Here is a 14,737-nt window from a genome sequence, read left to right as displayed (position 1 = left end):
TGCTATTGTGAAAGAAGAACATAAGTGACAATTTAATTTAACTATCTTTTACTTTTGTAGTTTAAGCTTCCATGAATGCTTCTGTTGTATAGTAAATTAACTTTGCGAAGTTTGTCATATGATGTCCTGTATAGCTGTTGATCCTATTCACATTCTATAGTCAAATCATTAATTCTGCTGGCGTCCGATGTACCTACCTGCGATGATTTCTTAACTTTCCGCAAAGGTTTTCACAAGTGGCCACATACGCTGGCCTAAGTTAGTTTGGAGTAACTATTAGCTGGCCTAAATGGCCAAAATGGGCGTAGGTGGCTGGTAACACCCACTTTTGAAAAAAAAACTAATCTAAAAAAATTCTAACTAACTCACTTACACTGGCGCAAATTGAATGTGCAAAATGGGGATTTTTAAGAAACTCCAGAAAAGTTGCTCCAAAAAAAAACGGAGCAATTCCTGGCCAATTTTGAGCCTTAAATAACTGCATGATCTAAAAGTCAGTCATTCACATTAATATTTTCTCAATTGTGCATTTTCTCCCCGAGAAAGATTTTCTATTCATTTTAGAGCTTGTTTACTAAAACCTCATTTTCTTTCTTTTGTACATGTATTGAAAAATAACAACATAGAAACTATAGACTATTCCACTGTATGGTACTGACACTGTGTACAAAACTAGAGTAAGGTCACCTTGGATAGCCTCTAATTTTTGTTCTCTCTCTTGAGTCTTATTTCAAGTGCTAGATAGCCTAAAGGCATTCCACACAGGAAACTCACTAGTTACACTGTGTCAGAATATATAGAATTGTACATACTCAGCTGGTTAGCATGAATCTGTTGCTGTCACCACAATCTCAATTACCCCAATGCAGATGCACTAATGCTGAGTAAAAAGCTCTCTGCTACCAAACCTTTGTAAGATTGGCAGCTGCAGTCTTATTTGTCACATAAATATAACGTTGTTGTTTAGCTGAAGAGGAATTTTGCAGATTTTTCCTCTTTAATAATCAGGTGCAACAGTCTAATTAATTGTTTAGACTTTAGATGTTATGATTACAAATAAATCTCTGTTCTTAAACAATAATACGAACAGCAAGAACGTCTATATGCTGTGCCGTTAACAGAGAAGAACGTTAATAGCGCTTCACAGAGGCATAATCATAAAATAGATGCTGGGCCCAAGAAGGGGATACCTGTATTAGAAGTGGTGACTTTGATCAAATAGATAGATTTTAGGAAGTGTTTTAAAGGAGGAGAGTTGGAGGGGATTCCAATGCATTGGCCTAGGTGGCTGAAGTCACAGGTCAGGGTTGCAGAAGTGATTCGGAGTCAAAAGAATGGAGAGGTTGGGAGGGGGGTTATAAATCAGCAGAAGGTTACAGAGATTGGGATGAGCGAGAATCTATGATTCTATGAATTTGAATAATCGTGGAATTAATTTGATTTCTGTAATATGTAGAAACATGGCTCCCCTATTAACAGCACCACCTACTATGGAAATTACCTTTACAAGCCAGGAAACTCACCGGTTTATTCATAGCTCATTGCTGAGTTAACTGATCTTGGCCAGTTTGGTGATACAGCTACAACTGGCCATATTGCCATGGGGAAAAATCCATCAGGGTTTCTGCTCCTGCTGTCGATCCACTGATTTCTGCTGGAAAGTTCACCCATGTATGCAGTGAGTGAGGAGTGGTTAATAAGGTTAATCTGTGATGCTTTGATGATTGAATAGCCTGAAGAGAATCGTTCTCTAGGCTCAAGTATGAGGAAAGAACACTTTGGTGATGGAATAATGTGCGTGAGTACAATGGTAAACGACATAAAGGTGATGCCTTTTCCATCAACCCAGGCTTCTCATAATCATCAATGGCGGTCCCTCATATCGAGGATGACTTGCTTCCACGCCAAAAAGGGATGAGTTCACAGGTATTTCAATGAAGGACCTAATATTCCAAGTCCAGAACTACATGTTGAAGGGGGAAAGAGGCCTGTGTGTGGATTTTTTTAATGTGTGGTGGCTGTTGCACACCAGCCACCACATGGGCTTGACAGAGTTAGATCTTGGTCCAGTGGCAAGGATTAACTAAGAAGACTGGAGACCAACTCTGCTGTACGGACCTAGTGTGCAAATATATTGCAGTGTGGGCTGGCCCATGCTGCCCCTGGGCCCACGCCTCTTCTGGGCCCCGAACTCACACTTCTCCTGGGCCCCAATCACATCACTCCACGATCACTTGCCTTTCCTGCGCCACAACCTCTCTGCTCCTGCTGTACCTGCCCATGCTCCAATCAGCGCTCTGCATCTAAAATGATCACCTTCAGTCATCATCCAAATCTATCTACTCTTTCTGATCGTTCCACTCTCTATTCATTGATTTCCCTCAAACTGCATACCCTCAGAGTTCACACCTCCAGTCCGCTGGGATTGCAATAGTTGAATCACTACATATTCCTCTTCTCCATCCTCTTCTATGAGGCAAATAAAATGAGGTTTGTTTCAAATCTTCAAAACTATTGCTTTTTCATGTGACTTGTATGTCCAACCAATAACCTCTTTCTTTGATTGTTCTAATAATCTAGTGACATTAGTGGTTCCTTAACCTCCTCTAACCTCAAATGATATCCATACATCTCCTCCATTGGCTCTTTCTTGCCAAACACGGGTTTTCCTTTCAACAATTCTTAACTTTCAATAAAGCTGAGGTCTGCCCAACAATTCAGTACAGCTCCCATTTGTAGGGGTGTTCTGGATCCTCTGGACACAATACAAGAAAAAAGCTTCTCATCTGCGAGGTGATGTTGCCCTCAATATTAGCCTCCAAACTTTCTCTCAATTGCAAATTTACTTGTCTCTATTTCATTGATGCTATGGTCAGAGGTCCTCTGAAGTTTCTTCAAATAAACCATTCTGAAAACTCTTCCTTCTCTCTGAATTCTCATAACGTGTCCTAACTTACACCAAGTCCCACTCACGGATTACCCCTGTGCTCGCTGACCTACATTGGCTTTAGGTTAAGCAATGCCTCGATTTCAAAATTCTCATCTTTATTTTCAAATCCCTCCATAGCCTTGCCCCTCCATATCTCTGTAATCTCCTCCAGCCCCACAACCCCCCCCCCCTCCCCGAGATGTCTGCGCTCCTCTAATACTGCTCTCCTGAACATCCCTGATTGTAATCGCTCAACCACTGGTGGCCATGCCTTCTGTTGCCTCAGCCCCAAGCTCTGGAACTCCCTGCCTAAACCTCTCCACCTTTCTATCTCTCTATCTCTCTTTCCTCCTTCAAGACGCTCCTTAAAACATACCTCTTTTGGTCACCTGCTCTAATTTCTATTTATGCGGCTCAGTGTCAAAATTTTTTATTGCATAATACTCCTGTGAAGCTCCTTGGGATGTTTCACTACATTAAAGGCGCTATATAAATATAAGTTTTTGTTGTTGTTGTACATTGACTTGAAAAGTCACAGCACTGATTCTTACTTTAACTTATTCTTGTCAATCCCTGAAGCCTGTACTACTCCTCACCTCTGGAAGCCTGCCCTTCTTGTAATCTACTCAAGCTTGATATCAGCTAATCAATAATTCTTGATTTATCTCATCACCTCTCCAACTCTTTTGAACTTTGCTGATGCTATGTACTATGGTCCTTGGCTCTTCACCTAACTTGCTCAATCTTTTTCAATATACCATTTTAAGTGTCAACTGGAGATGAGGTGCCTTGCTGACAGAAGAGAACAAATTAGCAGCTGTTCCACTATGCTCGCCTGCCAAACAGACTGTATTAGTTCAATAAAAATGATCTCGCCTACAACATGTGTAAGAGCGTGTTATGTCACTTTATCCTGGAACCTGAGCTGATCCTGGTTTTCTCATCAACCTGCTCCTGGTTTGACTCAAAGTGATTCTTGAAAAACTACAAGCCCTTTCCCTCTCTGACGTTTCAAATTGATATGTTTTCTTGGCATTATCTAATCCCATCAAAACAGGAATAAAATTATAACCTATAGCAGATGATTATCTGTGAATTAGTGTGTAATGTGTGCGCCTGTGAGTATGCTCACAGGTTTGTAGAGCTATTGCATTGTGAGTGGCTTAGCATGATGTTCACAAGGCTCAATAAAACTCCAGCCAGTTGGGTCTAGGTCATCCACGATGAGGTATGCAGTTGTGAGCCTGGTGGATGAACTGATAATGTGCAGTGTGATTGTCAAACCTTTGTTAATAAACCAACTAGTTCTTAATAGCAATGTGTTGCTATGAATTCTTAAGCAAAGAACCCATGAAGCAAATTACAGTGTGGGGCACAAGTTGAAACATACACTTAATGGCTACCAACATTAACACTGTCCAAGAGTCTCCCTTTGTGTGTAGCATCCTTACAAAACAGCACACTTCTAGGAATCTTTATAAGGAGTCGATCAAACTACTGGATACTTTATAAAATATCTGCTACATTGTAACAATAGAATCTATTATTTTCATTCTGGCAAAGAGCACCATTAATCTCATATTCAAAGATTCAGCAGATCTCCTAATAAAGGCATTGTTTCTGAGATTTCACAATGAAGGAATCTTGCATTGTACAGCAAATTACTGATCCATTTCACACAACTAGTTCCTACTATCTGTAGAATAATGGAAAGATGACATATTTCATCAATTCTTTCTTTGGAAAGTATATTTTATAAAATATTTTAAAACATCTGAAAAGAGAGCACTCAATGGATGCTGAACACAGTGTTCAGATAAAAGCTTATTGATATTTAACAAATTGTTAAACCACAGAATTTTATTTTATTTGTTCATGGGACGTTGGCATCGCTGGCATGGCCAGCATTTATTGCCCATCCAAATTGCTCGAGAAGGTGGCTTGCTAGGCCATTTCAGAGAGCAGTTAAAAGTCAACCACATCACTGTGAATCTGAAATCATATGCAGGCAGATTTCCCTCCCTAAGAGGACATTAGTGAACCAGATGGGTTTTTACGACAATCCAATAGTTTTATGGTCACCATTAATGTGTTACTAGCTTAGTAAAAAAAAATTCCAGATTTATTTAACTGAATTTAAATTCCCCAGCTGCCATAGTGGGATTTGAACTCATGTCTCTGGATCATTTATTCTCAGACCTCTAGATTACTAGTCCAGTAACTTAACCACTATGCTACCATACCCCTTATTGTACTTACTGCATTTACCATGAGTTTACCTCTTGTTATTGAGCAAAGGCGACTCATTGAAATAATATGAGCCTTATCTTTTCTAATCCGAATGCTGGTACTGCCTACCATATGTACAAGAACAAGTTATTCGGACAGAACTGCAAACATATTAGAAACACACCACCACATGTACCTGCCACTGTTTTGTCAGCTCTCGAACCAGCTGGGTGTCGTCCAATAGTCTCTCTTTATAGGTGGCATCCTGCAATACATTGGCAGTGGTCTCTGCTTCTGTAAGCCAGGCACGGAATTTGTCCAAATCCAGATAGAACTGCTGCAGCAATCTGAGGGCTGCTTCCAGCGCAGCCTCCCTCTCACTGGCCCTGTGGAACCATTTATTTTCACACACATTAGCAATCTTCATTAGCATAGCCATTTCAAACACTGCTTTGTGTCCAATTTTGAAATCTGCAACACCTTCAGCAGCGGATTATAAGAATGAGTTAGTGACTGTCACAAATTTAAATATCTAGGGAATTTATCATCACACAACCTTAACCCATATTAGTCCCCTAATTAGGTTTAAGTAAGTGGAAAGTAATTACTCTTGACAATATTTAAGACATACAAAAAATGCCTATGGTGGCTTATTTGAGTTTGGGGCCATAACATGAAGTCCTATTATATTCAAAAGATTGTGACATGCAGAAAAGTGACTTCGACCCAGGTTTACACATAAAACATTTGGAAATTCCAGTTTTTGCAGCCAGAAATAAATTGGAATTTCCTCAATAATAGGTTAGAATAGTTGACATGTATAAGTAGATCTGATGAACCATAACATATCCTTGTGCCTTTTTATGTAAAATATTCAGCTGTAATAGCACAAAGATCTCACATGAAACAAGAAGTGGGTCGTCAAAGAGCAGGCCTCTCCGTTTTTCTATTGAATTAAATGAGATTTCTAACCAATTGCTGATGGTGATATATATTGACTTTCAGGTAATAACGCTGGGTGGAATTTTCCCCATTGACTGTGAATTAGGAGTTGAAGAACTTCAACCTTCATATCTCCAGTATTTGCACACTATTACTGGAAAGTCAGTTTCACTTCCATTTTCTCTGCAGAACAATCAACACATCTGCAATTTATGGATGTATGAAAGTACCCTATCAATCTTCTGCAATTCATGCTGTTCATGAAGTAGGCCAAGAATTTATTCGGAGCCATCGTAACTTTGCCGGAAGTGCGGTGGAAACTCAGTTTACGTTATTTCAGCCACACTTCTGATGAAGTTACAATGGTTGGCGGAGTGGGAGCAGCTCCGGGAAAAATCTCGTTCACAATGTGAACAGTAAAGTGACTTCTATTTTTCAGGATTATGGGTTGTTTTATGTTATAAATGTGCACCGACTCTTGGGAATCCCTAGCCCAAGACCGCTCAAAGTGGAGGAGAAGCATCCAAGAAAGCACCGAACACTTTGAGTCACTTCTTCGGGAGCACACGAAAGCCAAGTACAAACAGCGGAAGGGGCGTGTGACAACCTAAACACCCCACCCACCCATCCCTCCAACCAGCATCTGCCCCACCTGTGACAGAGACTGCAGATCCTGCATTGGTCTCATCAGTCACCGTAGAAGTAATTTTAGTGTGGAAGCAAGTCATCCTCGACTCCGGGGGACTGCCTAAGACGACGACGAAATGTACACTGACTCAATTGGGACTAGAAAGGCTCATTTTTCATAGGACCCTTATAGCCACCAGAGAAAACATACTTTCATCCCATCAGTCCAAGCTGGAATTGAGGCCATGGCCTCTCTGTATGCTAAAGGACAGTGGAGCAGACTTCAATACCTGAAGGTAATATCTGTGCGTAAGACTTTCTCTGATTTCTATGTAGCAGCAACATCATAAATATTTCATGGTTGCTATTTCTAGTGAAATTGTAACAGTGTTCAAAAGGAAAGAAAAATCTTTCCCCTTCACCGATTTCTTACGATCAAGGTATGCAGAGAAGTGACAGTCGAAAGTGATATGTCCTTACTATACAGTACAAATGCACATGAGGCCCATGCTTGAGAGAAGGTCACTCTGTGGCTAGGAACTTTTATTCCAGCACTGAAGTGATGAAGGTCGGTGGAGCTTCCCCTTTTATACCTGAAAGTCCAGGTTAGGAGTGTCTCCCACAAGTTCACCACCTAATGGTCATTGTTCTCACAGTGTACAACTAATCAGTTTATACACGGGTTACAATGACAGTTAAATACATGACATCACCTCCCCTTCAAAGTCTTATTGAGATCACAGGTTAAGTCTCTCTGGTGGTTTACGCTCCCTTGTAGAGCGCCTGAGTTGGGGCTCCGGTTGTTGGGCGCTGGCCTGAGTGTCTGCTGTTTGCGGTGCCTCAGGCCTGTCCGGACTGCCCACAGTGACTGGGCTCTCCTCCACTTGGTTCCGGTGTTCGGCCACCTGTGGAGGACTGAACTCTACATCGTGTTCTTCCTCTGCTTCTTCTATGGGGTTGCTGAACCTCCTTTTTGTTTGATCCACGTGTTTGCGGCAGATTTGTCCACTTGTAAGTTTAACTACCAGAATCCTATTGCCCTCTTTGGCAATCACAGTGCCTGCAAGCCATTTAGGCCTTGCAGCGTAGTTGAGAACAAAGACAGGGTCACTGACATCAATACATCGCACCCTCGCATTCCCGTCGTGGTAGTCACATTGTGACTGGCGCCTGCTCTCAACAATTTCTTTCATGGTGGGGTATACAAGGGATAACCTGGTTTTGAGCATTCTTTTCATTAGCAGCTCTGCGGGTGGGACCCCCGTGAGCGAGTGTGGTCGGGATCTATTGGCCAACAGGAGGCGTGATATGTGACTTTATAGGGAACCCCCTTGAATTCTGAGCATCCCCTGTTTGATTACCTGCACTGCTCATTCCGCCTGGCCGTTTGAGGTCGGCTTGAACGGTGCCGTTCTAGAAACATAGAAAATAGGTGCAGGAGTAGGCCATTCGGCCCTTCGAGCCTGCGCTGCCATTCAACAAGATCATGGCTGATCACCCACCCCAGCACCTCCCCACCACGCCCCCTCCACACCCCCCGACCCCCCCAGCCGCAAGGACCACATCCAACTCCCTCCCGAACACATCCAATGAACTGGCATCAACAACACACCACGGCAGGGAACCCCACAGGCCAACAACTCCCCGAGTGAAGAAGTCTCTCCCAATCCCAGCCCCAAACAGCCCACCCCCCCATCCCAAGACCATGCCACCCCCCAACTCCGGACCCACCCAACACTGGGAACACTCCACACAACCCGCCCCTTCCCGTCAGAATCCTTCCCAAATGCCGAACACCCCTGGATGTCGAGCCCCCAGCCCCGGCCACCCCGGAGCCATGCCCCCGCAACGCCAAATACACCACATCCACCAACCGCCATCTGCGCAGTCAACCCTTCCACCCCACTCTGAACACTCCCCGCACCGATGCACAGAGCCCCCAGGTCCGCCCCTCCAACACACTTCGCCCCCCCCCCAGACCTCCGCTGCAATGTGGCCCCTCCTGTCCCCCGCCCTGGGTTTCTCCGCCCTCCACCTCCACCACTCTCCCCTCCATCCCCCACCCCCATCTCCCCTCAACTTCCCTCTGCCTCCCCGCACAGGCTCACGTCTTGGGGGCGGTAACCTTCTGGGGCCGGGAATTTTAGCCCCCAGCGTGGAAGTCCTGCTCCTGCCACAGAATTGGCCTTACCACCCGTCAATGGAACCGGAGTGCAATTTCCCACACTCCACTTACTTTGGGGGCAGCTACCGGGGCACGACTGGATGCTCCTGTGACAGTTCTGACATGGTTGATACCATTTCCTGCCATGAAGTCCTGGAATTCAATGCTTGTAAAGCACGGGCCATTGTCACTGACCAAGACGTCAGGTAGACCCTGGGCGGCGAACATTGCCCGTAGACTTTCTATCGTGGCCGAGGATGTGCTTGAATTGAGAATGTCACACTCAATCCATTTGGAGTAGGCGTCTACTACAACCAAAAACATTATTCCCATGAAAGAACCTGCGTGGTCCACATGGATGCGTGACCATGGTTTGGCAGGCCAGGACCAGGGGCTAAGGGGGGGCTTCCCTGGGTGCATTGCCCAGCTGGGCACGTGCGTTGCACCTGCGAACACAAAGTTCCAGGTTTGCATCTATCCCAGGCCACCAAACGTGTGACCTGGCAATTGCCTTCATCATGACAATGCCCGGGTGCTCATTTGGAGTTCTCTGATGAACATCTCTCTGCCCATCTGGGGCATGACTACTCGGTTTCCCCATAGTAGGCAATTGGCCTGAATCGAGAGTTCATCCTTGCGCTTATGAAATGGTTTGAATTCCTCAGGGCATGCCCTGTATGTGGCTGCCCAGTCCCCATTAAGGACACATTTCCTGACTAAAGACAGTAGCGGGTCTCTATTTGTCCAGACTTTGATCTGACGGGCTGTCACGGGTGAGCCTTCGCTTTCGAAAGCTTCCACAGCCATGACCATCTCAGCAGCATGCTCGGTTGCCCCCTCGGTGGTGGCTAGTGGGAACCTGCTGAGTGCATCGGCGCAATTTTCAGTGCCCGGTCTGTGCTGAATTGTATAGTCACAGGTGGCTAACCTGAGTGCCCACCTCTGTATGCGGGCCGATGCATTTGAATTTATGGCCTTGTTGTCGGCCAAAAGGGATCTGTCTCCAGCTCAAATTTCCTGCCGAACAGGTACTGGTGCATTTTTTTTACAACATATACACAGCCAAGCGCTACCTTTGCTACCATCCCGTAGCCCCATTCTGCCTGGGACAGACTTCTGGAGGCATAAGCTACCGGCTGTATCTGACCGTTGGCATTCACATGCTGCAACACACACCCAACCCCATAGGACGACACGTCGCATATTAAAACAAGTTTCTTACATGGGTGATATAGCAGTAACAGATTGTTGGAGCATAACAAATTTCATGCTCTATCAAAAGCCCCCCAGACCCATTCACTACCTTTGCGTAGGAGCATGTGTAGCGGCTCTAACAGCGTGCTCAATTTGGGAAGAAAGTTACCAAAATAGTTCAGGAGCCCGAGGAACGAACGCAGCTCCATCGTGTGACGGGGTCTGGGTGCTCTCTGGATCGCTTCTGTTTTGGACGCAGTCGGTCTGATCCCGTCTGCTGCTACCCTCATCCCCAGGAATTCTACCTCTGGAGCTAGGAAGACGCACTTTGCCTTGGAATCGACTTGAGGAGTCTTTCCATATTGCGTTGAAAGATCGCAGTGGCCGAGCAAATCCTGAACGGACATCTGTTGTACTCAAACAATCCCTTGTGTGTCGTGATAGTGGTCAGCTTCTTTGACTCACTCACCAGCTCCTGGGTCATGTAAGCTGAGGTTACATCCAATTTTGAAAAAAGTTTGCCACCGGATAGCGTCGCAAAGAGGTCCTCCACTCTCGGTAGCGGGTATTGGTCTTGGAGTGACACCCGATTGATGGTGGCCTTGTAATCACCACATATCCTGACCGACCCATTCGCCTTGAGCACCGGCACAATCGGGCTCGCCCAGTCACTGAATTCAAAGAAACAGAAACATAGAAAATAGGTGCAGGAGTAGGCCATTCGGCCCCTTGAATCTGCACCACCATTGAATGAGTTCATGGCTGAACATGCAACTTTAGTACCCCATTTCTGCTTTCTTGCCATATCCCTTGATCCCCCTAGTAGTAAGGACTACATCTAACTTCTTTTTGAATATATTTAGTGAATTGGCCTCAACAACTTCCTGTGGTAGAGAATTCCACAGGTTCACCACTCTCTGGATGAAGAAGTTTCTCCTCATCTCGGTCCTAAATGGCTTACCCCTTATCCTTAGACTGTGACCCCTGGTTCTGGACTTCCCCAACATTGGGAACATTCTTCCTGCATCGAACCTGTCTAAACCTGTCAGAATTTTAAACGTTTCTATGAGATCCCCTCTCATTCTTCTGAACTCCAGTGAATACAAGCCCAGTTGATCCAGTCTTTCTTGATATGTCAGTCCCGCCATCCCGGGAATCAGTCCCGGAAATTCCTCCTAGTTCCCGGATTCGCTGCTATTTCTGGCCAATTTGTCTGCCACTTTCTTGGCTTTAATACTATCCCTGATTTCCCTTGATAGCCACGGTTGAGCCACCTTCCCTTTTTTATTTTTACGCCAGACAGGGATGTACAATTGTTGTAGTTGATCCATGCGGTCTCTAAATGTCTGTCATTGCCCATCCTCTGTCAGCCCCTTAAGTATCATTCGGCAATCTATCCTAGCCAATTCACGCCTCATACCTTCAAAGTTACCCTTCTTTAAGTTCTGGACCATGGTCTCTGAATTAACTGTTTCATTCTCCATCCTAATGTAGAATTCCACCATATTGAGGTCACTCTTCCCCAAGGGGCCTCGCTCAACGAGATTGCTAACTAATCGACTAGCGAGATGATGCCTTCCCTCAGCAGGCGGTCCAATTCGCCTTCTATCTTTTCCCGCATCACGTATGGCACTGCTCTGGCCTTGTGGTGTACTGGCCTGGCGTCCGGGTTTATGTGAATCACTACCTTGGTCCCCATGAAAGTGCCAAAGCCGGGCTGAAATAGTGAGTCAAATTCGTCCAGGATCTGTGAGCATGATATTCGCTCCACAGAAGAAATTGCATTGACATTGCCCCATTTCCAGTTCATGACAGCAAGCCAACTCCTCCCCAGTAGTGCGGGACCATCCCCCGGAACAATCCAGAGTGGCAACCTGTTCTCCGAATCTTTGTGGGTCACGACTACCGTGCCGCTGCCTAGCACCGGAATGATCACCTCTGTATATATCCATAGCTATGCGTCAATCAGCAATAATTTTGGCCTCCTGGCCTTGGACGCCCACAACTTGTTGAACTGTTTGATACTCATCAGGGATTGGCTGGCCCTTGTGTCTAGCTCCATTGATACTGGTATGCCATTGAGGAGCACTTTCATCATTATCGGTGGCGCCTGGTGCATGAACTGTATATGTGCTCCACATGAACTCGTTGAACTTCAGCTTCCAGCAATTTCCCCCAGCGTCCATTTGGCCCCGTAGGGCTTACATCGTCCTCGTACATCAACCTGGCTGCAGGCTTCCTGCACCTACGCGCCAAGTGACCGCTGATGTTGCAATTTCTGCTGATACCTGCAAGCTCTGGCTGTGTTTTTGCCTCCACACCTCTAACATGAGCCGTTGTTGGAAACAAAATGTCCATTACCAGTCGATCGTCTCTGACTGTCTGTGTAACTGTTTTTAAGCGCACCATTGACAGGTGTTGATGGCCCCATTACTGGCCGCATTGTTCCTTGCGATGGCGTGAATCGCCATTCAGCTAGCCATTGTCTCTGTTGAATTCCCCCTTTGGGTTCGACTACATGCTCGGGCATATCTGTTGCCACTGTCTGCCTGGGGAACTGTGTGCCGCGTTAACAATGTTGACTCCCTGACCATTTGCAGCATTTAAACCAAGATTTTTGTCAAACATCATTCTGGTCTCTTTCTCCCCTGAGATAAATGTCTGGGCCATCAAAGCCGCTGTTTCCAGGGTCAAGTCTTTGGTCTCAATCAGTTTCCTCAAAATCCCAGCGTGCCCGATGCCCTCAATAAAAAAGTCTCGCAGCATCTCCGCTCTGCGTGTATCTGTGAACTTACATAGGCTCGCCAGTCGCCGGAGGTCTGCCACGAAGTCTGCAACGCTTTGCCCTTCTCGCCGCCGGTGCGTGTAAAACCGGTGTCTCGCCATGTGCATGCTGCTCGCCAGTTTAAAGTGTTCCCCAATCAACTTACTGAGCTCTTCAAAAGTCTTGTCCGCCGGCTTCTCTGGTGCTCGAAGGTCCTTCATCAGGGAGTACGTCCTGAACCCACAAACCATCAGGAGATGAGCCCTGTGTTTGTCGGCCGAATCCTGTCCCAGCCATTCCTTAGTGACGAAACTTTGCTGTAGTCTCTCAATAAAGTCGTCGCAAATCACCAACACAGTACCTCTCGTCTGTGCTGCTAGTGGGCATGCTCACGTGGTTTAAATCCCAGTTTCTCGTCGCCAATGATATGTCCTTACTATACAGTACAAATGCACACGAGGCCCATACTTGCGAGAAGGTCACTCTGTGACCAGCAACTTTTATTCCAGCACTGAAGTGATGAAGGTGGATTCATCACTTCCCCTTTTATACCTGAAAGACCAGGTTAGTAGTGTCTCCCACAAGTTCACCACCTAGTGGTCAATGTTCTCACAATGTACAACTCGTCAGTTTATACATGGATTACAATGACAGTTAAATACATGACAGAAAGTATTAAAAAATGTTTTTACATAGGAACATTGACTACAGAACTGTTTAGCCGAATACTGATTTCATCGCTACTGATTCCTATTTTATCCATGATGAGACCTTGGACAACGTGGACCTCTTTCCGTACCTCGGGAGCCTACTGTCAGCAAGAGCAGACATTGACGACGAGGTCCAACACTACCTTCAGTGCGCCAGCGCAGCCTTCGGTCACCTGAGGAAGAGTGTTTGAAGACTAGAGCCTCAAATCCGGCACCAATCTCATGGTCTGCAGGGCAGTAGTGATACCTCCTATATGGCTCAGAGACGTGGACTATATACAGCAGACACCTCAAAGCGCTGAACAAGTACCACCAGCGCTGCCTCTGCAAGATCCTGCAAATCCATTGGCAGGACAGATGCACCAATGTAAGTGTTCTCACTCAGGTCAACATCCCCAGCATTGAAGCATTGACCACGCTCGATCAGCTCCGTTGGGCGGGCCACATCATCCGCATGCCTGACACGAGACTCCCAAAGCAAGCGCTCTATGTGGAGATTCGACACGGCAAGCGAGCCCCAGGTGGGCAGATGAAATGCTTGAAGGACACCCTCAAAGCCTCCCTGACAAATGAAACATCCCCACTGAATCCTGGGAATCCCTGGTCCATGACCGCCCTAAGTGGAGGAAGTGCATCCGGGAGGGCGCTGAGCACCTCCAGTCCTGTCACTAGAACAAACAGAAACCAAGCGTAGACAGCGGAAGGAGCGTGTGGCAAACCTGACTCCCTGACCACCCTTTCCTTCAACCATTGTCTGACCCACTTGTGACAGAGACTATAGGTCCCACATTGGACTCCTCAGTCACCTTAGAACTCACTTTTCGAGTGGAAGCAAGTCTTCCTCGACTCCGAGGGACTGACTATGATGATGATAACCCTCAACAATTGTGTCCCTTAAAACTTCCCTGCAAACTTAATCTGGATTTTATCTCCCATCACTTGCACTACTCACTTCCAAAACCTAGATGGGGACCCCTGTAACATATGCACTATGTCAACGTCAGACACATGACGCTGCCAGCAGGTGTCCATAATTACAGAATTAAACAACTGGTACATTAACTTGGATCACCTTCAGGATGAGTTATTTGAATGTAAATGCTGGCAAAATCATTCAACTTCTCTCTTTCTCTCGCTCTCCCATCCCACCTCTACTCTTCAAGTTGTGATTGAAGAGA

The 14,737-nt window shown here is 45.8% G+C and overlaps 1 protein-coding gene across 12 annotated transcripts in view; it reads right to left on the bottom strand.

The window, feature by feature from the left end:
* Positions 1-14,737, bottom strand: part of dmd (dystrophin) — a 2,299,423-nt gene that overhangs the window by 363,737 nt on the left and 1,920,949 nt on the right. For all 12 annotated transcript variants that reach the window (XM_070893344.1, XM_070893337.1, XM_070893339.1 and 9 more), the window contains one exon: positions 5,355-5,544. In XM_070893344.1, the coding sequence (XP_070749445.1) occupies positions 5,355-5,544 (190 nt within the window). The remainder of the gene's footprint in view (positions 1-5,354; positions 5,545-14,737) is intronic.

Source organism: Pristiophorus japonicus, chromosome 11 (genome assembly GCF_044704955.1).
Source record: "Pristiophorus japonicus isolate sPriJap1 chromosome 11, sPriJap1.hap1, whole genome shotgun sequence".
Taxonomy (NCBI): Eukaryota; Metazoa; Chordata; class Chondrichthyes; family Pristiophoridae; genus Pristiophorus; species Pristiophorus japonicus.
The sequence above is the reverse complement of the archived record's forward strand: the minus strand, read 5'-3'. Positions and strand labels throughout refer to the sequence as shown.